The 24173-nt window shown below is 34.6% G+C and overlaps 1 protein-coding gene across 2 annotated transcripts; it reads left to right on the top strand.

Moving 5' to 3' along the window:
* Positions 1 to 2023: 2023 nt before the first annotated feature.
* LOC133173199 (male-specific lethal 3 homolog) lies at positions 2024 to 23845 on the top strand. Of its 2 annotated transcripts, none has more exons than XM_061308155.1 (11): positions 2024 to 2260; positions 2410 to 2492; positions 2769 to 2861; positions 3173 to 3404; positions 3569 to 3628; positions 3739 to 3825; positions 4162 to 4307; positions 5355 to 5498; positions 6965 to 7614; positions 7909 to 7997; positions 21410 to 23845. In XM_061308155.1, exons 1-11 carry the CDS (start codon positions 2162 to 2164, stop codon positions 23282 to 23284), a joined length of 3558 nt encoding a protein of 1185 aa, XP_061164139.1. In that variant the 5' UTR covers positions 2024 to 2161; the 3' UTR covers positions 23285 to 23845. The 2 variants fall into 2 exon arrangements, with proteins under 2 accessions (XP_061164139.1, XP_061164138.1); XM_061308154.1 differs by lacking the exon at positions 21410 to 23845 and adding an exon at positions 8362 to 10154 and having other exon boundaries at positions 2036 to 2260; positions 7909 to 7993.
* Positions 23846 to 24173: the final 328 nt, after the last annotated feature.

Raw genomic sequence — 24173 nt, 5'->3', positions numbered from 1 at the left:
ACCTCAGGCACTTGGGGGCTGGAACACCCCCCTTTTCCATTTTTTTTCCCTTTTTTAAGTCAGGGGTCGACACACCTTTTTCCTATTTTTGTACTCTAATGTGCACTACCTGATATCGATAATGTAACCCTTTTGTCTCAATCACCTGTTTTTAAAAATATCGTTTTCAACTGATACATATAAAGAGAGCTCTCTTAATAAGATAACCTTCTGCAAGGTTTGAAAGAATGAGGACATAAGTGATAGCAACCATTTTGAAGTATCAAAAAAGATTAATTTCATCAGATTTACAATTCTAGATGACATGTGTAAGTGGAAACTGAAAGGTACAAATGTATTATAGTTTATGCAAATGTTTTAGATACATCTACTAGCATACATTATGTATGTTATTACATGTATATGAAGTGAGTTGGGCGATTCATTTATTTTCATTAAAAAAAAATGTCAATCTTAGAAATTTATTACTTTTAATTTTTATTTACACAATCATTTTAATAAAATATTTTATATCAAATTTTGGATTTTATTTATATGCCTGCATTAGGAAATGAAATATAGGTCAGTGAGATATAATATCAAGGTCTATGGGTTTTGTGGTGCCAGTCTAGATTGTTGGCATGGATCGGAGGGTATTCATGGGTAAGCTATGAGATTTTACCGAGTATTAAATTAGCTTATCAGTACTTTGGACACCCCACCCTCCCCTTTCTTAAAAAGACATAGTTATCTGACATAAGGATTAAAAGCACCTTTCTGTGAGATAACATGAAAAGCATTTTGTGAGTGCTCGAGATTTCTGGACAAGGTCAGCTACTGGCAGAATATTTTATTTTGAATCCTTAATTAATATTATACTTCTACACTTTCATGTAAATTAATTACTTGAATTTGATTTGTCGAGAAACATGTTAAAAAACATTGTTACATGTACCCTCTGAATGAGACACCAATGCCTTCCAGCATGATAGAACTTAAGCAACAGTCAACAATTTGCTTGACGACGGGTGATATTCCAAAAAAAAATATTGCCTGCACAGAATCTATGCTCGCGCATTGTAGGATTCGTATAAAACAAAATTAAACTGTCTCTTAAGTTTTTTGTCCTAAGCAGAGACATATAAATTTATGTCTTTGTCTTAGAAGCTCTTGAGACCTTATAATCTGATAATCGAGTTTGGAATACTTCTGAATCTTTTTTTTTTTTTTAATTTCAGCTGCAAAACTTTATAGATTAAAAGTTATGCATGTCATTCCGTTTCATTACAAGGCACTATATTCCCCCTCGCAATATTCTTATATTTTTTTTCAGACATGTTACATGTAACTGGTTAAATAATCGTGTACGAGAATTTGTAAAAATCTTAAAAGGGGGGGGATTATACCAATCCATGCGTCTAGAGTCTCTGACCTGAGTTCCTTGGTTCATTTCCAACTGACCAAGACCAGACTAAAGACCATCGGAACAAGGAAGGGGTGCGTTAAGTACAACCGCACCCCGTCCTTTGAATAAAAAAATGAAAAAGTGATGTTTGAAACCATGCCGGGACCTATATACTAGTACCGGTATATATAGAGTCATATGTCTATTTTATGTACATGTTTATATAGGTGCATGTATGTCTAAATGATTTTTTTTTCTTCTTTTTCTTTCAACTATATTTTAGGCCTTTCTCTTGTAAGTTTGTTCTCTTTATGTTCATTTTGGCACTGAATTAGTAATAAAACATATCTTATCTTATCTTATAGGTCCCTGTTGAAACAAGCTTTTTATATCTATCTAAAAGTAATGCTGGTATATACGGTGTATTATTTTGTCATTAAAAAAGTCTACAAATTTTGCTCAAAAACCCACCAAAATGATGCCTATTTATTTAAAAAAAAAAAGGTTATCTCTGAGAAGATGTGACCCCGAACACTCTTTTTCAGAAACCTGGCTTTCATAAGCATATCAGAAATGTTATGTCCGACCGTGCCGATTTTGCGGTTTATTATGTAGATCCGGTTTCCGATGAAACTAACGCGGGAATACAATAGTGATAAAATTTTCCAAAATAATGCAGTAGGAATGTCGTTTGCATCTCTACTTTTCATACACTTGGCCAATTAGTATCAAAAACACTCTATTTTGTTATAAGTTCGTTTAATTGTGTGCTTCATTATGTCGACAAGGGGTGTGAAGTTTCTCTTTTCTGTAGGTGAATTTGTACTCTGTTTTGAACCAGACCCAACAAAAGCTCGCGTTTTGTATGATGCAAAGGTATTTTCTTTTAATTCTAATATCTTATTAAAAAATACTTGCAACTGCTGGGGCAGACAACAAACGGAATTACAATTATTGCAAACATTTGAATGAATGATGAATGAACATAATTTCTTGCATGAGGAATGTGATTCAATATTTTGCAGATTTTAGACACGACTTCCACCAAAGATTTATCTGGCACCAAGATTCCTGCATACCATGTACACTTTCAGGGTTGGAATAACAGGTTATTTTTATCACTTCTGCCCAAAATACGAGGGGGTTGGATTGAGATTTTTTTTTAATTTTATGTTACAATTACATATAAAGATTTCCTTTTAGTGCAGTTCAGGACTTTAAAATGTTAAATTTTTATTCAATTATTCTTATTAAATTTAAATAAGTTCATATGGTTTTTTAGAAATAAAAAGTAGACACAAGTGACTATTGTTGGCAACAATCTTTTGTAATTCCCTTTATTTACATATGTGTTTCCCTTGGTAAGATTTTTATTATTTTACAGTTGGGATCGAATTGTACCAGAAACATATGTTTTAAAAAATACAGAAGAAAACAGACAGTTGATGAAAAAGTTAGCTGACACCACCAAAAAGTAGTGAGTTATCTACACTGCTTGTCATACAAGGTTTAGTTCATTATCAAGAGGTGCAATAAGTCACATGCTTTTCCCTTTGATGCCAATGGTTCAAACCACTCTATTCAATGTAGTACAACCTAACCTTATGTCAAAAGAATTTTTACTTTACTTTCACAATTGCTGATAAGTATATTATCTCCAATGTTCAGTACATCACATTAAACTTCAAGTTAAAATGTACTTCCGTAAAAAAAAAAAAATAGTAGAAAAATCTATTATACTGAAAAATTAAAGCAACATAATTAATATTATTTTGTACATTACTGTAGTCGGATAAACAGTGCACGTAATCGAAGGATTGACAGAATTCTAAGGAAGGCTTTTCGAGGGAGACCACCTTTGTTTGAAGATGATGGAGACAGTCCATATGAAGATGATGATATCATCAGCTCAGAGAGTGAAAATGAGAAAACTGATGAGGAGGAAAAGAAAGATGATAAAGAAAGCATTGAGTTCATGGAACAGATACAGAATGGTTCCATCCTTGAAACTGATTGTCAGGTCAGCAACTTAGGAGGGAATTGGGCTTTTTTTTTTGTCCTTAATGTTTAAAGACAAAATGTTAAAATGAATATGTCTTAATAAAATATTTAAAAAATTACTTTTTCTCACAAACTGTTACTGTACTTGTAACATGGTCAGTGAAATTAAAACTTTTCATTCAGAGTACCAACAGTAGTGAGGATGATGGAAGTAACTATAGTAACAAGTCTGAGGACAAAAAGGTCATACATACAGATATTGTGTGTGATGAAATTTTGATCTGATATTTCATATAATCTGAAAATGTGTTTTGTTAACGACAGGATTGTCATGCTGTCTATTTCTTCTACAGAGGAAGGTTAATGTGGACATAGAGCTTCCACCTCTGCTTAAAGAAGAATTGGAAAAGGACTATATAGCTATATGCAAGCAGGATATGGTATGAATTTATTCTTCATTTAATATACAAAGCAAATGGTATTGATTTATTGTGATAAAAGACTTGAAATATAAAAAATGATGAATTTTAGTCCAAGACAAATATTATAATACAAAAATATTTGATCCTGGAGAGGGCTCACAATAAAGTAAAATCACTGTACAAAGAAAATTGTTCAATGCAAATTGGGGGATGGAGGGGGGGGGGGGTGAAAAGTAATGAATGTAACATTCACAGAAATGAAAAAGATCTGAAGACTATTCTTTTAAAATTCATTGTTATGTATTTCATTTCATGTTTATAAGAAATTTAAGAATAACTTTTTTTTTGGTGAAGGTGTTAAATTTACCAGCACAGCCAAATATCATATCAATATTGGAGGAATTTGTCAAATCTTTTTGTGTGAATGTGCTGTTCAGTAATACAGCAAAGAGCAGTGTTCTCAATAAAGAGGGTTCAACTACTGTACCTGTGGAAAGAAAGTAAGTACATGTAAACTGTAGGACTGAATTTTATAGTACTTTAAGGTAATTTCACCTTTGTGTGATGTCATACATTCTTGCAAAATCTTTCATGAATTAAAGTTCATACCCAAAGGAAATATATCTTTTAGAAGAGTATTTTAAACAGGTGTAATTTAAGAGTTTGTTTTAAAAAAAAATTAAAAAAAATTATTCTTATTTATGTACAAAGGGCAATAACTCTTACCCTTGTACCTTCTCTATTAAAGTTAGCATTGGTTTCCCTGTTTGATTAAACTGTTACACAAAAATGAGAGCTTTTTAATTGCTTACATATACTTCTATATATCTTTGTCTGACACATTAAAAAGGTGGTGACCTATACATTTTTGGTGATTATTGATAATTTTAAACTATATTCAGTGGAAATAAATGCATTTTTTACTTTGAACTCATGAAAGTGTGAGTATGAAATCATCTTCATTAAATGCAACAATTTGGCAATGCTTTTTAAATACATGTAGATTCTTCTGAATATTTCGGTACCATTTACCAGTCTAAAGACAGACATATTATGGTACATGCATTACTATTACATGTAGTAAATTTTAATGTGAAATCATGTTCAGATTTTCAATGAACCTTGATATATATATAGATATAATTTAAGTTTTTGGTTCACTAGGTATAACCCATTTTTAAAAAGTTTTTTTCCCTACATCAAGCAGTATATATTTAAAATATACAGATATGACCCTTAAAACTTTAAAATGAAATTGTTACAGATGTTATAGACACCTAAAATCGGTGTGTGTTGTACTGTTTGTAGTTCTCTTATTAATAGTTGTCAGTAGTTATTTGTATCTTATAATCTTTCATTGAAAGAAAATAATCTAGAAACTAGGATAATTCTAAAATTGTGTTTCTATATGTATATATTGAAGATTCAATATACCGGTAGGTAGAATGAGGAATTTCATTTGTTTTAAATCATTCAATAGCTCTGCATGATATTCAGCTACATAACTTGTTACAATAGTCTTCAGTATTTAATGCCATGTTTTGCAGTATTCCCCTATGTAAGGAGATGGTAGATGGACTTCGTCTTTGTTTTGATTATACCCTTCCACTAGTCCTTCTGTACACATCTGAGAGAACACAGCTTGACAGACTGATCACCACACAAAAACAGAAGTCCCATAGCACCAATGGGTTTGTTCATTTCAAATGCCTTGTCACTTTTTAGCTCACCTGAGCCGAAGGCTCAAGTGAGCTTTTCTGATCACATTTTGTCTGTAGTCCGTCTGTCTGTCCGTCCGTCTGTCTGTCTGTAAACTTTTCACATTTTCGACTTCTTCTCAAGAACCACTGGGCCAATTTCAACCAAACTTGCCACAAAGTATCCTTGGGTGAAGGGATTCAAGTTTGTTCAAATGAAGGGCCACGCCCTCTTTCAAGGGGAGATAATAAAGAATTACTGAAAAATTAATAGCATCTTTTAAAAATCTTCTTCTCAAGAACCACAAAGCCAGGGAAGATGAAACTCATGTGGAAGCATCCTCAGGTAGTGTAGATTCAAGTTTGTTCAAATCATGACCCCCAGGGGTAGGGCGAGGCCACAATGGAGGATCAAAGTTTTACATAGAAATATATTGGAAAAACCTTTAAAAATCCTCTTCTCAGGAACAGCAAAGCCATGATGAGTCATATTTATATGGAAGCATCCTCAGGTAGTGTAGATTCAAGTTTGTTCAAATCATGACCCCTGGGGGTAGGGCGGGGCCACAATGAAGGATCAAAATTTTTACATAGAAATATATAGGAAAAATCTTGAAAAATCTTCTTCTCAATAACAGCAAAGCCCTAATTGGTCATATTTATATGGAAGCATCCTCAGGTTGTGTAGATTCAAGTTTGTTCAAATGTTGATCCCCTGATAGGGCGGGGCCACAATGAAGGATCAAAGTCTGAAATAGAAATATATAGGAAGATTTCTTCTGATGAAGAACTACAAAGCCATGATTAGTCATTTTGATATGGAAGCATCCTCAGGTAGTGTTAATTCAATTTTGTTCAAATGATGACCCCCTGGGGTAGGGTGGGGCCCAATAGGGGATCGAAAGTTTTACATAAGAACATATAGAAAAAATATTTCTTCTCAAGAACAGAAAAGCTATGTTTAGTCATATTGATATGGAAGCATCCTCAGGTAGTGTAGATTCAAGTTTGTTCAAATGATGACCCCTGGGATAGGGAGGAGCCACAATGAGGGATCAAAGTTTTACAAAGGAATATATGGAAATTTTTTAAAAAAATCTTCTCAAGAACAACAAAGCCATTTGTTATTTTGACATGGAAGCATCATCAGGTAGTTTAAAATCCAAGGCCCCCCCCCCCCCCCCCCCCCCACCCGGTATTCTTTTCAATACGGAACTGATTTGTGCTTTTGCCTAGCCAATGTGCTCAGGTGAGCGATGTGGCCCATGTGCATCTTGTTAAGTCTTTATTTTCTATAAAAAAAAAAAAAAGGTTAAAAAAAATAGAAATAAAAATGATAAAAATATATGTATAAATATTTTCATATGCCCTTAATATCAAGTCACTTCTGAATTCTTCGTTATGAAGGTAATACATGTATTTGAATTTTTCAATCAGTGCATGGATTCTTTTTATTCCAGTCCCACAACAAACTCACCTCCCCCCAAAAAGTCTCCAGTAAAGCGAAAACACAATTTAAGAACAAATCAGTCATCTTCCTCCAATGGAAATGTATCTCCAAAGATTCCAAAGCTATCCCCTGAAATTTTCAAAGACAAGATAGAATTTGAAATGTCAGAGCAGGAAGAGTTGGCTCCTAGAAGATTAACTAGACAGTCAGTAATAGAAAATGCTAGAAAAATCACAGACTCAAAACAACAGTATGAACACTCTACAGGATCAGAAGAGGCTGACAAAGAAGAACAAAAAGCAGAAGGCACTCGAAAGAAGGAGACTCGTAGAAGTCGTAGGTTCAGCTCAAGTCACCCATTGTGTTCCACAACAACAGTGAAAACTGAGCCCCCAGACTCAGGAGCAGAGGCTCATTCTTCTCGTGAACATGAGGACGCACCTCCGCCCCTCCTGGTCCCAAACACAGTCACCAATCAGAAGCCATCAGACAATGCCAGTCAGGGCAGCAAGGCAAGCAGTGCTACTTCCTCAGAATCTTGTAAGGAAGACATTCTGGACAGAATTTTGTCCTGGCAGCTCCTGCCCCCGGAGAAATTACAGGCTAACCCCACTGCACCCTCCCTTCTGTATGGGGCACATCATCTCCTGCGACTCTTTGGTAATGTTTATGGTTTATTGATATGTATACTGTTTTTTAGGTCACCTGAGTTAATCTGTATTCAATGTTTCTCACTACTTATAAACTTCTGAATAGTTTTTGGCTAGGATTGAGGCAAAAGGGGGTATGAATATATAAATAGAATAGATGGAGATAAATATGCGGGTTTTTTTAAATCACAAATCCAAAAATAATTCTTAAGAACTACTTTGTAATACATGAAAGACTAAAATTCCTTTTTGAGTTAATTGTTTTTATATACATTCATGTACAATTTATGGTGTTTGTTTACAGTAAAACTCCCAGACTTGATCACCAGTATGAGTATGGAGGACCACAAAGTCAAAGCTCTGCTCTCCCTCCTTCACTGTTTCCTGGAGTATGTATTGTCTGTATGTAGTGTAGGGAATGTCAGATGTCTTATAGGTGCTAAAAATTAGTCTAAAATGAACATTCAGAATGTAAAGAACAAGGAAAAAGTGAATATTTTAAAGATGGCTTTATCTTAGTATTTTCATAAGTAATGCTGACAGTAAGGAATGAAGTGTGACGATCAGTACTTTTTAGACATTGATTTAATATTCATTTGGGTACAACATTTCTCAATAGATACAATATTACACAAATCTATGCTTAATACTGCCTTTAATGTACTACACAAACAAACACAGAGAATGAGAGATATTGTTACATGTGAATATTTTACTATGAATTATGGTTATTGATATCAGCTTGTAAATGTTTCAGTTATCTGATGGAGAGAAGAGAGGAGTTGTTTAAAGATTCCCGCTATGTTCATCAGAGTGATGAGTGATACTGAGGAAAGCTTACAGGGTTTTACCAATCACTGACTACAGAGGAATAGGGGAATATCTGGGGTTTTCTTTCATTGATTGATTTAGTGATGTCAAATTGAAGATCATAACAAAATGATGCAGCAAGATTGAAAACCTTTAGAGAGAAGCATGGACAGCTTTAGAGGAATGGATGTATATTACATGTACAAAGTAGAAAAGCATATCATAAATTTTATTAAATGTTTTTAGTGTATTTGTTTCAGGGAAATATATTGAAAGCCAGGTGTTTTGCATTTCTGGTATGTTTAAGAGATGACAAAGCCAGATGTTGTAGTAGCTCAATGTTTATTTTTGTTACATTATCGTGTCCTTGTTCTGTTATTCCATTCATTATGATAAACCAGCAGCTGTTTGAACTAAGGCTTTGCCATTGATTACTAGTACTTGAGGCCAATAGTTCACACTAGTTTTGGCTATTAAATTCAAGTTTTATGTATACAATGTAAGTTTTACCATAATATTTGAGGAATGGAAAGACCATAATATTGATGTATTACTTTTACATTTCTTTTCTGCAAGTTAGTGGATACATCTTAAGTAGACAACGTCTGTGTACAGAATGTACTGGATACCTCTTGAATAGACAGTTTTTGTGTACAGAATGTACTAGATACATCTTTAGTAGACAGTTTCTGTGTACAGATTGAACTGGATACATCTTGAGTAGACGGTTTCTGTGCGCAGAATGTACTTGATACATCTGGAGTAGACAGTTTCTTTGTACAGAATGTACTGGATGCATCTTGAGTAGATAGTTTCTGTGTACAGATTGCACTTGTTCCTTATTTGACAGAAATTGATATTGAATTTTAAAAAATCAAGACCAAAAAAGTTTAGGGGTGGGGGTATATTAGAATCAGCATGTCAGTCTATCTGATGACATTTGTCTGGACCTATTCTTGGAGACTATTGTATGGATTTGTCTGAAAATTTGTACACTCATTATTCACCATATAAAGATGTACACCTAGATTTTCATCAGGATTGGATAATTTTTCTACATTTTACAGCTTTTTTTTTTCTTTTTTAGGTCACCTGAGTCACTCAGGTGACCTATTGCTATCTGTTAACTTTTGAACATTTTTAGCTTCTTCTCTTAAACCGCTTAACCAATTTCAACCAAATTTGGCATAAAGCATCTATGAGTGAAGGGGAACAAAAATTTTGAATTTCATGGTTCCTGCCCCCCTGGGGCCTGAGGGGTGGGGCTAAATCCACCAAAATTAATGCAATCTTTAAAAATCTTCTTCTTTACTCCTGGACATCAAGCAGTCAAACTGTTGGCATGATTGTAATAAGCATTGAGCCCTCTACCAAAATTGTGAAATTCATGGCCCCAGGGTCAGGGGTTCTGGTGCTAGGGTGGGGCTATATACATGTAGATCATATAGTGAAAGTGCATTAATTCTTTGAAAAATCTTCTTCTCTGTTCCTGTGTATTAAATAAACTAACCAAGTATATCGTTATGATGAGCAAGAGTTCCTCTTCCAAAATTGTGAAATTGATGGCCCCAGGGTCAGGGGTTCTGGTGATAGGATGGGGCTCTATTGATTATATAGTGAAAATGCATTAATTCTTTGAAAATCTTCTTCTCTGCCCCTGAGTATTATTTAAACAAACTAAGTACATTGTTATGATACGGAAGATTGCCTCTTCCAAAATTGTAATTTTCATGGGCCCAGGGTCAAGGGTTCTGATGAAAAAAAAAGGGGGGGGCTCTATTGATTATATTGTAAAAATGCATTAATTCTTTGAAAATCTTCTCTATTCCTGGGTATTTAATAAACTAAGTAAGTACATAGTTATAATGAGCAAGAGTGCCTCTTCTAAAATTGTGAATTTCATGGCCCCAGGGTCAGGGGTTCTGATGTTAGGGCGGGGCTCTATTGATTATATAGTGAAAATGTATTAATTCTGTTAAATAATCCTGTCTGCTCCTTAGTGTTAATCAGATAAACAAAGTGATTACTTACATGTATGATGAGCAAACTTCTGGTCCCAGGGTGAGAGGCTCTGGTGTTTCTCGGTGGGAAGGGGGGGCTCTATTGATAATATAGTGAATCTGTAGTAAAAAAATGCATTATTTCTTTGAAAAATCTTCTCTGAACCTGAGCATATCAGAGGCAAAAAGAGTAAAAGATTTAATATAGATTTTTGAACATCTGGACCATTTTGTCAAGTGTTCTTGTACTGGCCAGGGCTCAATTAATTTGTATTCTACTGAGAGGAGTTATTCCCCTTTGCCTTTTACTTTTGATAATTAGTCACTGTAAATAATGTACTTGAAAGGTTAATAGAATAAGAGAATTATGCAAGATTTTTTATCGTATAATACAAAAAGTACTTTCATAGTTTTTATGATCAGGTAGACTTGTAAGTAATAGATAAATAAAAATGAGACAAAAATATCTTGTCATATTCAATGCTCATCAAAGACCAAGAGAGTTCAATGTAAGAGACTTCAACAAAGAATTAAAACAGTACAGAAGCACTGTTAGTTTGTTAATATACTGTATGGTGTTAGTGATAAATGGGGAACAGATCAGAACCTAATTTATGAACTGTTAATGAACACTAGACTAATTATTTTGTTGATCCTGATCACCCCATTTTTCTTGCTTTTGGGCAACAAAGCTTCACCTTTCAGTTCATTTTATACTCTATGGATCCTCTAAATTGTTGCATTATACTCAGATGACCGTTAAGCCCTTGGACCTCTTGTTTATTGACTTAGTCATTTTGGTTTAATGTAGATTTTAGACAAAGAATCGAGAAACTGCCAGTTGGTACATCTGTAGAAAAATGTGAATTGCAGCTGAAAACAAGGTCATTAAAACTTAAACAACAACAAAAAAATCACAAATATTAAAAAAAAATTTACGTTGGATAATCCTTACAAATCTAAGAGTTGTGCATAAAAAAAAATTTGCATGAAGATTAAACTAGTTTTATAGCTCTTCTGAGCCAAAGGCTCAAAGGCCATTTATGAGGTGTGCATAAACTTTTTGGAATATGGGCCATATCTCAAGAACTCCTTGGTCTATTTTTGTCACAGGGTATCCATGGCCCAAGGGCTTTCATTTATACTAAGAATAGGGTTTTGACCCCTAGACAAGAGGAGATAATTAGGGAAATAAAAACAAAATCTTCCTCTCACGACCCACTGGGCAGATTATGCAGACTTAAAGCAAGCCAAGGGGAGATATAAATAAATAGAAAATAAAATGGGTTGAAGCCTTTGAAAAATCATGGATTAGACAAACTTGTGTGAAATTCAAATTTGTTGAAGTTTTGTTTCCAATTAAGGTTTGCCACATAGAATTATGCAACTGAGAAAAATAGAAATTTTTGAAAACAACAGATTTACAATTTTACAATTTACAAAGGCCCATGTAGGGAAGATTCATTTTGGAATTCATGACACATTAAATTTGCACCTGGTTTACAAATTCTTTGCCCCTTGCTTCTATCAAAATATTATTTGTTGGAAAAAGGTGAGCAGAACAGATTTTATTTATCTTCCCTGTTCTTGGTCTGTATAGATACTAGTAGTTTATTCATCTCTAAACTTGTGCCACAGAGATTTTGTTCTAGAATAGCATGCTTATAGATAATATATAGACCATTAACTTGGACAACTGGTTTATCCATTCATCTGGATGAAAAAAAGAAAATGCAATATATTTCAGACAAGAAGAGTATTGTGATCTATGGGCCTCTTGTTTTCTTCCAGAGTTACCATATTAAATCATGTCACTGAAATTTAGTTTGTTAGAATACTTAATATTTATACAATTTTGTCAACCAGAGCACTTTCTTTTCTTTTTTGTGACAGCCAAAAATTGTTATAATAAATAGATGAGAAACAATTTGAGTTTCAAATTACTTGAATCCTCCTGCATATTTGCCAACTCGCCCGATTTCGTCGGGTTACACTCGATTTTTCGACCCTTAACCTGATTATTTTTTATGACATGTCGTGAATGTCATTGCACGTTATGACCAGATTTTTTACTTTCCAAATCTGGTCAGGACCAGATTTTTACATGTTGGGGGTTGGCAAGTATGTCCTCCTGAGAATTGTACTGGATCCGTATCTGATCAGTACTGTAGTTATTGTGCCACTCTTAATGAAAATCAAGTGAAATAAATGTACCATATGATATGTTATATATTATATAAAAATGAATCTACACAGTGTTTTGATGAAATTTTCCTGGTCAGTGCGTATTGCCAAAGGATTTTTGGGTGAAGGCAATGGAAACTGACGTGTAAATACTGTACTCTGTTTAATTAAGGAAATAACACTTAGGTCTGTTGACCTTGAACTTTTTGGGTAGAATTCTTGTTCAAGTTCACTCACTACCCAGGGATGCTGAATAGGAGGAATATGATTAGAAATATTTGGATAATCATGGCATTGCCAGTCCACATGTAAAAGATTTTAAAATTATAATGACAAAAGGGGACAGAAAATATCCTTATAATAAGGATTAAAATGTAAAACAGGTAATTTCTGTCTTGTTCTTTTTTTTGGCTCACCTGAGCTGAAAGCTCAAGTGAGCTTTTCTGATCACCTGTTGTCTGTCCGTCCGTCTGTAAACTTTTCACATTTTAAACTTCTTCGTAAGAACCACTGGGCCAATTTTAACCAAACTTGGTACAAAGCATCCTTGGGTAAAGGGGAGTTTAAATTGTTAAAATGAAGAGCCAAGCCCCCTTCAAAGGGGAGATAATCAAAAAAGACAAAAATTGGGTGGGATCATTAAAAAATCTTCTTCTCAAGAACCACTAGGACAGAAAGGCTGAAACTTAAGTGGAAGCATCCTGGGGTAGTGTAGATTCTAAATTGTTCAAATCATGACCCCGGGGTAGGGCGGGGCCACAATAGGAAATCCAAGTTTTACATTGAAATATGTAGTAAAAATCTCTAAAAATCTTCTTCTCAAGAACCACTGGGCTGGAAAAGCTGAAAATTATGTGGAAACATCCTGGGGTAGTGTAGATTCTAAATTGTTCAAATCATGACCCCTGGGGGTAGGGCAGGGCCACAATAAGAAATCCAAGTTTTACATTGAAATATGTAGTAAAAATCTTCTCAAGAACCACTGGGCCAGAAAAGCTGCAACTTATGTGGAAGCATCCTGAGGTAGTGTAGATTTTAAATTGTTCAAATCATGACCCCTGGGGGTAGGGTGGAGCCACAATAAGTACTACGGTGGGGGGGATCAGGTGAAAAACAGCAAGGCCAATGTCACTCAGGTGAGCGTTGTGGCCCATGTGCCTCTTGTTTTAGCTCACCTTGGCGAAGTCAAGATGAGGTCATGCTATACTTCGGCGTTAGCGTCGGCATCCTGTTTAAAGTTTTAGGAGCAAGTCCATTCCCAAGTAACTATAAACCCTACCTGGTAGACTTGCTCAAGTCTTTATGTTTTTTTTTTTAATTAAATAATTCTTTGTTCATTTTTGTCTTGTTGTCCTCTGCTCTCCCTCATAGTTAAATGTTATCAAACTATCTATGTTTGACATTATCAAAAAGTATGAAAGAGAGCACTAAAACATCGAGACTTGAGCAAGTCTACCTACCTGGACCAAACTTACATGTACATGAATGATGCATCTGGGGATGGACACTACCAGACTTGCTTCAGATGCTGGATCTGACCTACATTTTCCTGATGAGTGATCAGGTCAAAGTTTTTGGAGTATGTCCACTCCTAAATAACTATATGCCCTACATGGACCAAACTTACATGGATGATGCATCTGGAGATGAACACTACCACTCTTGCTTCCGGTGCTGGATCTGACCTATATTTTTCAGTTGAGTTACCAGGTAACAGAGTTTGGAGCAGATCCATTCCCACTTAACAATATGCCCTTCCTGGACCGTACTTAAATTGATGATGCATGTAGGGATTGACACTACCACACTTGCCTTGGATGCTGGATCTGGCCTCCATTTTCCAGTTGAGTGAATTTTAGCCATATTTTAATCAATTTGGCATGGATGATGTATCTAGGGATGGACACTTCCAGACTTGCTTCAGACAAAGAATTTTACCTACATTCTTCAGATGAGTGACCAGGGTAATGTTTTTGGTGTAGATCCATATTACACATAAATGGCCATTATGATTAAACTTGCATCTAAGGATTGACACTTCAGACTTGCTCCAGATGTTGGAACTGACCAACATTTTCTTGATTAGTGAACAGATTACAGTTTTTGTAGCAGATCAATTTCCAAGAAACTCAAGTCCTCACTTAAACCAAACTTGCATGGATATTGACTAGAAAAAAAATATGATGTGAGGTTTGCCTTACTTATAGGCAACATTTGTCAAGTTAAGCTTCGTAATCTTTGATTACTATGTTTTTTGCGCATGAAATGTTAGTTATTATGTTTATTTCATTAATTTTGACACAAAAGAAAAGATTAGTAAAGAAATTTCAATGCATTTTTTATCTATTCAATTCTGACATGTGACTGAATTGGAATTTTTTTTTTACAAAAAATAAATATTGGTAGTAAATAACCAGAACTCTCTGATGAGACTGTAGCTCTACTGGTCAAAACCAGAAGAGCTTATAGGATACACACAAGTAGACTACACTCAGATACATATTTCTGTGCATCTTTTTTTTTTATTTTGATGAACAGTGTTGCTATGGATGCTAAAAAAATTGAAATTTCTATGAAATGCTTTCAAAATATTAATCCTCCAACAGTTTTGGTCTGATTTCAATATAACTTGGCACACAAGTAGGCTACACTAAGATACATGATTCTATAAATCTGTTTTTGATTTCAATGAACAGTGTTGTCATGGTTACTAGGAATAGAAATTTCTATGGAATACTTTTAAAATGCTACTCCTCCTAAAGTTTTGGTCCGATTTCAATGAAACTTTGCTTGCAAGTACACTATACATACATAATTCTTTTTATGTTTTTTTTTTTCTTTGATGAATGGTTGTTGCCCTGGTTATTAGCATTAGAAATTTCTTTAAAACGCTATCAAACCACTACTCCTCCCACAGTTTTGGTCTGATTTCATTATAACTTGGCACACAAGTAGATTACAATATGATACATAATTCTATAGATCTGCTTTTTATTTCAATGAACAGTGTTGCCATGGTTACTAGAAATGCCTATAAAATACTTTTAAAATGCTACTCCTCCTACAGTTTTGGTCCAATTTCAATATAACTAGGCATTGAAGTACACTACACTGAGATATATAATTCTTTTTAACCTTTTTTATTTTGATAATTGTTGCCATGGTTATTAAAATTAGAAATTTATGTAAAATTCTTTCAAAAAGCTTCTCCCTTCTACAGTTTAGTCTGATTGCAATAAATCTTGCCAAAAATTAAACCAAATATCATAATTCTATTCATTGCTGTTGCAAAGTTTGTAGTACAAGTGCTACTTCGCTCTTCCTTTGTTTTAAGGACATACGCAACGTACACATACACTTTCTTTAAAACGTACATACCTTCTGATAATTTTTTAAGATATTCTTAATTTAAAATCATATTATGATTATACGTTGGTAGACTAAAAATCAGCATACATTACCAGGGGTTTTGAAGAGCTATAAAATCATAAAAACCCTGGTGTTTTTCATAGAAAAATTAACCAAAATAAATTTGTAGGCGTTTTTTCTTTACAATTTGGTTAAGAAGAGGTGTAAAGCATCATTAGGAATTAAAATAGTTGCACTAAGGTCTATCAATTATTGAAATTTTTAAATTATACAGGAAATACCTAAATAAAGCTCAAAACTACGTTGCGTATGTCCTTAAGTACAAACCAGTACGTAGAGCTACAGTCTCCTCAGAGACTTCTGGTATTTAATTCAGATCAGAAACAGGAGGTAAAAGTTTTCAATGAATTCCAACATTATTTTATATTCTGTAAAGATTGCAACAGTGCTCACCTAAATCAAAACTTTATCAATAGAACTATGTCATTTAGAGTAATCTACTTGTTAACCAAGTTATTTTATTGAAATCAGACTAATTGAATTTCAGCGAATTTTATATTTTTAGTTACCATGGGAACGCCAGTCATAGAAATAAAAAAAAAACATACATAAAATAATGTTTCTTAGGACAGTCTATTTTTATAGCAAGTCTTATTGAAATTGGACCAAAACAGTAGGAGGAGTAGCATTTTGAAAGAATCTCACAAAAATTTCTATTTGTAGTAATCATGGTAACGCCGTTCATAGAAATCAAATCAGATGCATTAAATTGTGTATTTTAGGGCAGTCTACATTAGTACCATTAAGTCTCACTGAAATCAGACCAAATGTGTAGGAGGAGTTGGGATTTGAAAAGAAACTCACAAAAATTTCTGTTTTTAGTTACCATGGCAAAATCAATCATCGAAATCGAAAAATGATAATTATAATTTTGTAAGTTATTAAAGTCTGCCAGGTCTTACTGAAATTGGACTAAATTTGCAGGAAGAGTAGTGTTTTAAAATGTCACAGAAATTTTGATTTTTGGTTACTATGGTAATACCGTTCAAGGAAACAAAACCCATTATATAAAATTGTGTCTCTTAGTATATAGTTATTACTGGTGACGTAAATATAGTTAATAATTAGGACCTTAAATCACTTATTTTAAAAGGGCCAAAATTTAGGGAACCCCGATCTTTCAACTGGCGTCATAATTTCATAAATATTATAATTTTTTGGAAGATTATACGCCAGCCGATGGGCCAGACATGAAAACGAAGACCTTGACACTTTGTCAGAATAGATTAAGTGTATCAGATGTATGTTAAAATCTTGCATTAAGTCAACAACCAAAATGAATTTGAATTACCATATCTATATTGGATTTTTAGATTCCGAAACTTCATAAATATCCTTACAAACAAAGATACATAGCGGGTTCCAGTAAATGTTCTACCAAGCTTCTTTCTTTACCTCTTTACCCCTCACTGAAATATTAACAGCAGTGAAGGAGAAACTTCAGGAGTACTGCGCAACAATATATTCGAGAAGTGGTGTAAATCAGATGTGGATTCTTAAAAATTCCAGGGAACTTTTGAAAAATTTGAAATCACAAAATTTTACCAAAATTAATAACATCAAACTTACGATTTTCAACTCTATATACAACATTCCCCACGATAAATGAAAGTCCAGGCTTTTTGACATCATTGACAGCTGCTTTTTTCAATAAGAATGGAACTCGTAAATTTTCTTAACCTTGTCATTTGCAAAATTATTTTGTTAAAAAACATTCTGATTGCACTCACAAGTACATGTACTTTGAAGTTGATATTAAAAAGATGTTCGTTTCTGACTGACAATATCTATGTGGTTTTTGGAGACCAGGTCTTCTAACAATCTGTTGGAATTGCCATGGGTACCAATTGCGCCCCATTAATAGCAGACCTATTACTGTATTCATATCAAGCAGAAATTATTCAAAATCTTCTACATGAGAAGAAAAAAAAAACACTTGCTGGGGCCTTCAACTCAACATTTAGATATATCGACGACGTATTATCAATCAACGATAGTTATTTACATTCATATGTCAACACGATATATCCCAGTGAGCTTGAAATAAAAGATACCACAGAGTCTGACACATCTGTTTTATATTTGGATATTTTACTAGAAAAAGACGTTAATGGTAACCTACCGGTAACAGCAAAGCTTTATGATAAACGTGATGACGTTAACTTTTCAATCGTCAACTTTTCTTAATTATGCAGCAATATACCATTATCACCTGCATACCGGGTTTATATCTCTCAGTTGATTCGATATGCAAGAGCATGCTACATGTATGAATAATTTCTAAAACGAGGTAAGTTATTGACAAACATATTGATGAAACAAGAATATCAATAGTCTAGTTTAAAGTCATCATTCTATGGTCGATACAATGACCTTGTCAGCATATACAATCTATCATTAAGTCAAATGCTGACTCACATTTTTTCATTCTAATTGTTAGACCATTATTTACACACTGAATTGTCTATAGATTTTTTCGAAATTTCCCAATCATGTCAAGGAGCACACGGCGGGTGTGACCTGTTGGTAGGGGATTCTCACTCTTCAATGGCACCTGGTCCCACCTCTGATGTTTTAAAGGTCTGCGTCTGCTCTCAGTCTGCTCCTGATTTGTATTTTGAGCTTGAATACTGTTCTTTATCTCCACAACGTTATATTTCATAGTCTATGTATTGAAATTGGACCAAGACTGTAGGAGGAGTGCCGTTTTGAAGAATTGTTTACGGGCAGAAAGACGGACGACGTACATGAAGAAATACAGCACGGATAATTTCCATCGGGTTTTAAAAAAATATGCTTGAAAGTTTGCAAATAATTAATTCTGACACGAAAGAAAAAGAATTCAGATATTGCGCAGGCCCGTAGGAAGCAATTTCACTTTGAGGGGGCACAACCATACATTTTCAGTTGAGGGGGCACTATCAACTACCAAAATAGATAGTTTTCATATGACATATTTTCTCTTCGAGTTATTTCCCTTGGCCGCCATTTTGGTGGTCAACCTGGTAATTTTTCCTCTTTGTCTTACCAAATTTAAGAGGGTGTAGCAGAAATATTTGGAGGAAAATCTTTATGGAATAAAAATTATGAAAAAAGGAGGCTTTACCAAATGTATATTTTTTAGAAAAACAATGCTGCCTACCCCACAATGGCCAGTATATAAAGTTAAAGTTGGTTGAATAATGAAGGAATATGAGCATGTTGACCTCCAATATGGCGGTCAAAGGGAAATAACTCTTGCTAATTTGGGCCTACTGAAAACTATCTATTCCCTGACAAGCAACAAGCAAAAATAAAAAAAAAAAAGGTCATATATAAATATAAATAGCTGGAGCTTTCTGCTTTGATTAATAAGATTATTAAATTTTTATGGCATAAACGCAGCGTCGTAGATTACATTTCGGATTAAACATTGTAGCGATTCAGATGGCGTCGGCGTCTTTAACAACGCGGCCAAGACATTTTGCATGATAATGAGTATTTGAAAATGCTTCCAACCCAAGAGTGTAGAGGGCCGAGTACAGATGCAACTTATGCAAACGCCTAAAAAGAAGTGTAAGTTTTCCCAAATGACTTATTGGTAGTGTACGTTTTCGTAATTTATACAGGGGCGGATCTAGGATATTTGGTGGAGAGGAATCGGGCTACATGTACGTGTGTAGGGGTGCAACGATACACTAACCTCACGATACGATACGTATCACGGTATTCAGTTCACGATACAATACGTATTACGATACATGACAAGGTAAAGAATTCTTTCAAGTTTGTCATCATATTTTTTAAAACTCGACAGGGTTATATCAAATGTTCATATTTTTTGATAATTTGAATATCAATTTGTTAACTTTATTTGTATTGATAGGTATATGTTTGAGTTGTGACAATATTCTAAACCAATGAAGAACATTTACATTGAACTACGGTAGCATGGATTCAAAAGGAAGACATTCATTTTTTATTCCTTTTATTAACGTAGAAAACCAGTTAATTGTCATATTTCTCGTGTTATCACCTTCTAGTCAACAAGTTGGAAATACACGCGTGATGAGATATAGTATATTTCCATAGAATAATTTTAGATCTAAAGGGGTTTATCACTTGTATTAACATCTATAACTTTTAATCACATTAGAAATGAGATAAAGTCCTTCACCCTGTTAAATCTGAGTTCTGTAAATGCTGGAGATGAGTTTAATTGTCGTTACTGCGTTATCGTCTACCTCATGTTTTTGCGCGGAAGCCATTCTGAAATTGTAAACTAGGAAAGAAAACGGAGCATTCGGATAATTCTGGACCGATTGAACCGAACCGCGATATCAGTTTAGCGTATCGTGAATTGAACCGTGGAAAAATATACCGCGATATACCGTCAAACGGTTTATCGTTGCACTCTTATACGTGTGTCTGTTCAATCTAATTAAAATTATTATTTCATCTCGCTCTTCGTAAATCTATATGTTGCTCATGTAATGGCGACAAATAGATTTACAAAGCGCAAGATGAAAGGTCAATTTTAATTAGATCGGTGTCCGTTCCCTTCCCCGTGATAACTGAGGTAGTCCGTTCCTCAGGTTTTGAAAACCAGCAAATAAGTCGATGAAATATATGAAGATGACAAACAGTATTCAAGCTCAAAAGTCCTTTCAAACAATACAAAATCAGGAGCAGAGCAAACATGGACCACAAAAACATTAGACATGTTAGAGGTGGGATCAGGTGCCATATGGAGGAGTGGGCATCCCCTGCTGACAGGTCACACCCGCCATGTACTAGGGCTGGGACGATATATCGAGATATCGATAATTTCGATTCAATGTGAGGATGATACGCATATCGATACGTATGAAGAAATATCGACATATCGCCCAAAAAATTCTGACTTGTGTTTTTCTTTGTTTACTTAACATTTTGGGTTTAATATATAAAATAAATATGCTTAATATAAATATAAATATGAAATACATAATAATTAAGACCACTTGTGCAAAATAATTAAGTTTTACAACAGATATGCAACTTCTTTGAATAAATTATTCTTATTTGTGAAGAAATGTTTTGTTCATTTCAATATAAAAAAAGAATTTATAACCAATTAAACATATCGTGATACATATCGTATCGTGGCTCAAATATCGGGATACGTATCGATATAGAAAAAGTTGTATCGTCCCAGCCCTACCATGTACTCCTTGTCATGATCGGGAAATAACGGGAAAAATGGCCCAACAATTAGTATGAAAAACGTCAGTCAGCATATTTGACTTAATGATAGGCGGTATTTGCTGACAAGGTCATTGAATCGACCATAGAACGTACGAAATGATGACTTTAAACGAGACTGTTGATATTCTTGTTTCTATTTTCTTTTATGAATAGGAGATGGCACTTGCAGAAAATCTAAATCGTGCAATTGTAAGTGGAGATCTTCTCCAAGTTCAGAAACTGGTTAAAGAAGGTGCAGCAATGGATTTCTTACTGGGCATGCGTGGAACAGCATTGTGTGCTGCTCTGTCGGCAAATCAAAGTAGCATCGCACAATTCCTTATCGAAGCAGGATGTGGAGTTAATGTGGAAGATTATGATAAAGAACCACCAATTTTCCTAGCGATCAGCAAGAAATGCTTCGACGTGGTACATAAACTAACACAGCATCCCAAATGTAACCTCAATAAATACGACCCACTTACTAATATATCGCCACTAGCTCTTGCTGTCAAAAACAACCACCAAAATGTCATCAAGTGGTTTATAGAGGCTGGAGCGGATCTTAATGTGACTGATCATGTTGACAATACGGCGTTACATATTGCAATATGTGATCGGAATTACGAAGTGATGAAAATGTTAGTAAAAGGTGGCTGTGATTTATTGAAGAATGACTCGAATGGAAAATATCCGATGCATCTGATTGCCAGTAAAGGGGATATCAGGGCTATGAAAATTTTATTGCAAAATTGGGTTGATGAATCAGACACAATATCGACGGTATTTTCTAATTATCCCTTTTCTTCCAAAACGGATAAGGAGTATGTGAGCCAAGTTCTAAATAAAACGACAAAAGCTGGCCAAAGCACCAGCACTCCTTTACATTTTGCGATTACAAATGGTTACAACATGATGTCCAAATACTTGCTAAGGTACGGTGCTTCACCCAATGAAACCGACGATAACCTAACGGAATCTCCTCTTATGGCAGCTATGTACGCCATGTCCTCCCATGTCGGTCAGATTGATGGCTCTACTGTTTCATGGTTGTTACAAGCTGGGGCTAACCCGAATGCTTGTGGTAAATTGATGTCGTCAGCCACTGTATACTCCTACGTTGAGACGCCTGTCATGCTCGCATGTCGTTTAAATAATGTTGAAGCCCTTGAAATTCTACTCTCCCATGGTGCAAAAATGGACGTAAGAAACGATGAAATTGGACATGTCAGCAAAAAGATTCTTCTTTCCATTGCCTTTTCACACAATGCTATTGAAACTGCACGTTTTCTCATCAACGGATGCGGGGTATTGGATGCCCAAGATGACGTCAGTAATTCAGAATCAGAGGAAAACTTATTGATAGCACTTGGCGACATGTATCATCCAGAAGTAGAAGAGTTTGTTGAAGCCGTTATTTCCAAAGATAATCCCAGCGAATCAAGCCTGCAAGAATCTCTTATCAATGCAATTATGAAAAACAATATTCATCTTGCTGTAGCTCTATTACAGCATGGAGTAGACGCGAATAAAATGAACTCTGATGGCTACTGTGCAATTCATCACTGTGTCAAATTTGCAAACAAAGACATTTTATTGAAACTTTTGCGAAACGGGAGTGACATCAACATAACAACTGTTGATGGACTGAGCCCTTTAGAAATGTGTTTGGAATATTTTGACGAAGACCATTTAGATATGACGTATTTTCTGATTGAGGCAGGTTGTGTTATACCCAATAAGTTTCAATGTTTTCCCGAGGTAGAGAGTGAAGACAGCGAAACTGAATCAGATGATTCTGATGAGTGTGATACTTTTTTCGATGACGCTGATCATCCTGCAGCCTTCATCGAGGACAAGCATCTGCGAAGTATTGTGACGTCACTGCAAAGACATCCGCAGCCTCTTCTACAGCGATGTCTCCACGTGTTGCGCATGCACTTTGCGCACAACCACTTGCCATTTAATTCACTGAGACGACTTCCATTACCTAGAAAACTTTTAGATATGCTCATGTTTGAAACTTTCCAAAAAAGTTTCAGAATTTCTTAGGTTTTCTTGGATTATTGTATATATATTGTTTATAAGAATTCATTTTTTATTTAAAGAGTGTCGTTTTAAAGACTCCCTTACTCTCTCCACTTTTTTGACACCGTGTCAGATTGGGAATATTGCATTATTATATTTTTACTCCCCCACCTGTCTTATGGTAATGACCTTTCTCTCATAGCAATTTCTTGTCTGTTAAATTTATGTTTTGCCTATCCATGTATTAAATCTGATTTTGATTAATTTTAAAAAGACATAATGCAACGTTTATGGCTGAATAGCAGATTGTCCGAATAATATTACAAATATTGAGAAAGGTCGTTATGCTGTTAACCTTAACACAATAGAAACACTATAAAAAAGCATGTTCAAGATTTACTGTCTGATATCAGCTGATCGGGGGTTTAACTCCATTAATATACTAGCAAGAAACAAGGAAGAAATCCACACAAGTTCCGTGTTTCTAGACATGTATACACAGCTTTGCCCGGGGCTAAGTGTTCGTTTCCAACCAAAAAAGAGATAAAAACATATTTTAAAACCTGCCATTATTTTATTAGACAAGAAAGGAAAATTCAATATTCAATCTTATTTCAATCTTTATGTTATTTATGTAAATAAAAGTACATGTTTTTTGTTTCCTTGTTTGTTTCTTTGTTTTAGAATAGACTCGTTAGACTGCAAGCCTACCTTAGCAATTTTCTAAACGAATTTCACCAGTCATTTGAATTGTGCATGCACTGTTCTTGTGGTTGAAATTTGTGTAAAATTCATATTTTTGATATAAGTAACCATCATCCCGTAACTGAAGAAAAGATAAACCTTGTGGGATATGTACAGGTAGTAATAATATTAACGCATATTACGTATCCCCACCCCGGGGCAACGGTAC

This window comes from Saccostrea echinata, unplaced genomic scaffold (assembly GCF_033153115.1).
Source record: "Saccostrea echinata isolate AGI-Se365-2 ecotype Australia unplaced genomic scaffold, CSIRO_AGI_Sech_v1 ptg000056l, whole genome shotgun sequence".
Classification (NCBI taxonomy): domain Eukaryota; kingdom Metazoa; phylum Mollusca; class Bivalvia; order Ostreida; family Ostreidae; genus Saccostrea; species Saccostrea echinata.
Note: the sequence above shows the minus strand (reverse complement) of the source record. Positions and strands in the feature narration are given on the sequence as shown.

Coding starts and splice junctions, on each gene's coding strand:
- LOC133173199 (XM_061308155.1), top strand. CDS start 2,162: ATGTCGACAAGGGGTGTGAAGTTTCTCTTTTCTGTAGGTGAATTTGTA. Junction 3,826..4,161: donor CTATATGCAAGCAGGATATG/GTATGAATTTAT, acceptor TTTTTGGTGAAG/GTGTTAAATTTACCAGCACA. Junction 5,499..6,964: donor AAGTCCCATAGCACCAATGG/GTTTGTTCATTT, acceptor TTTTTATTCCAG/TCCCACAACAAACTCACCTC.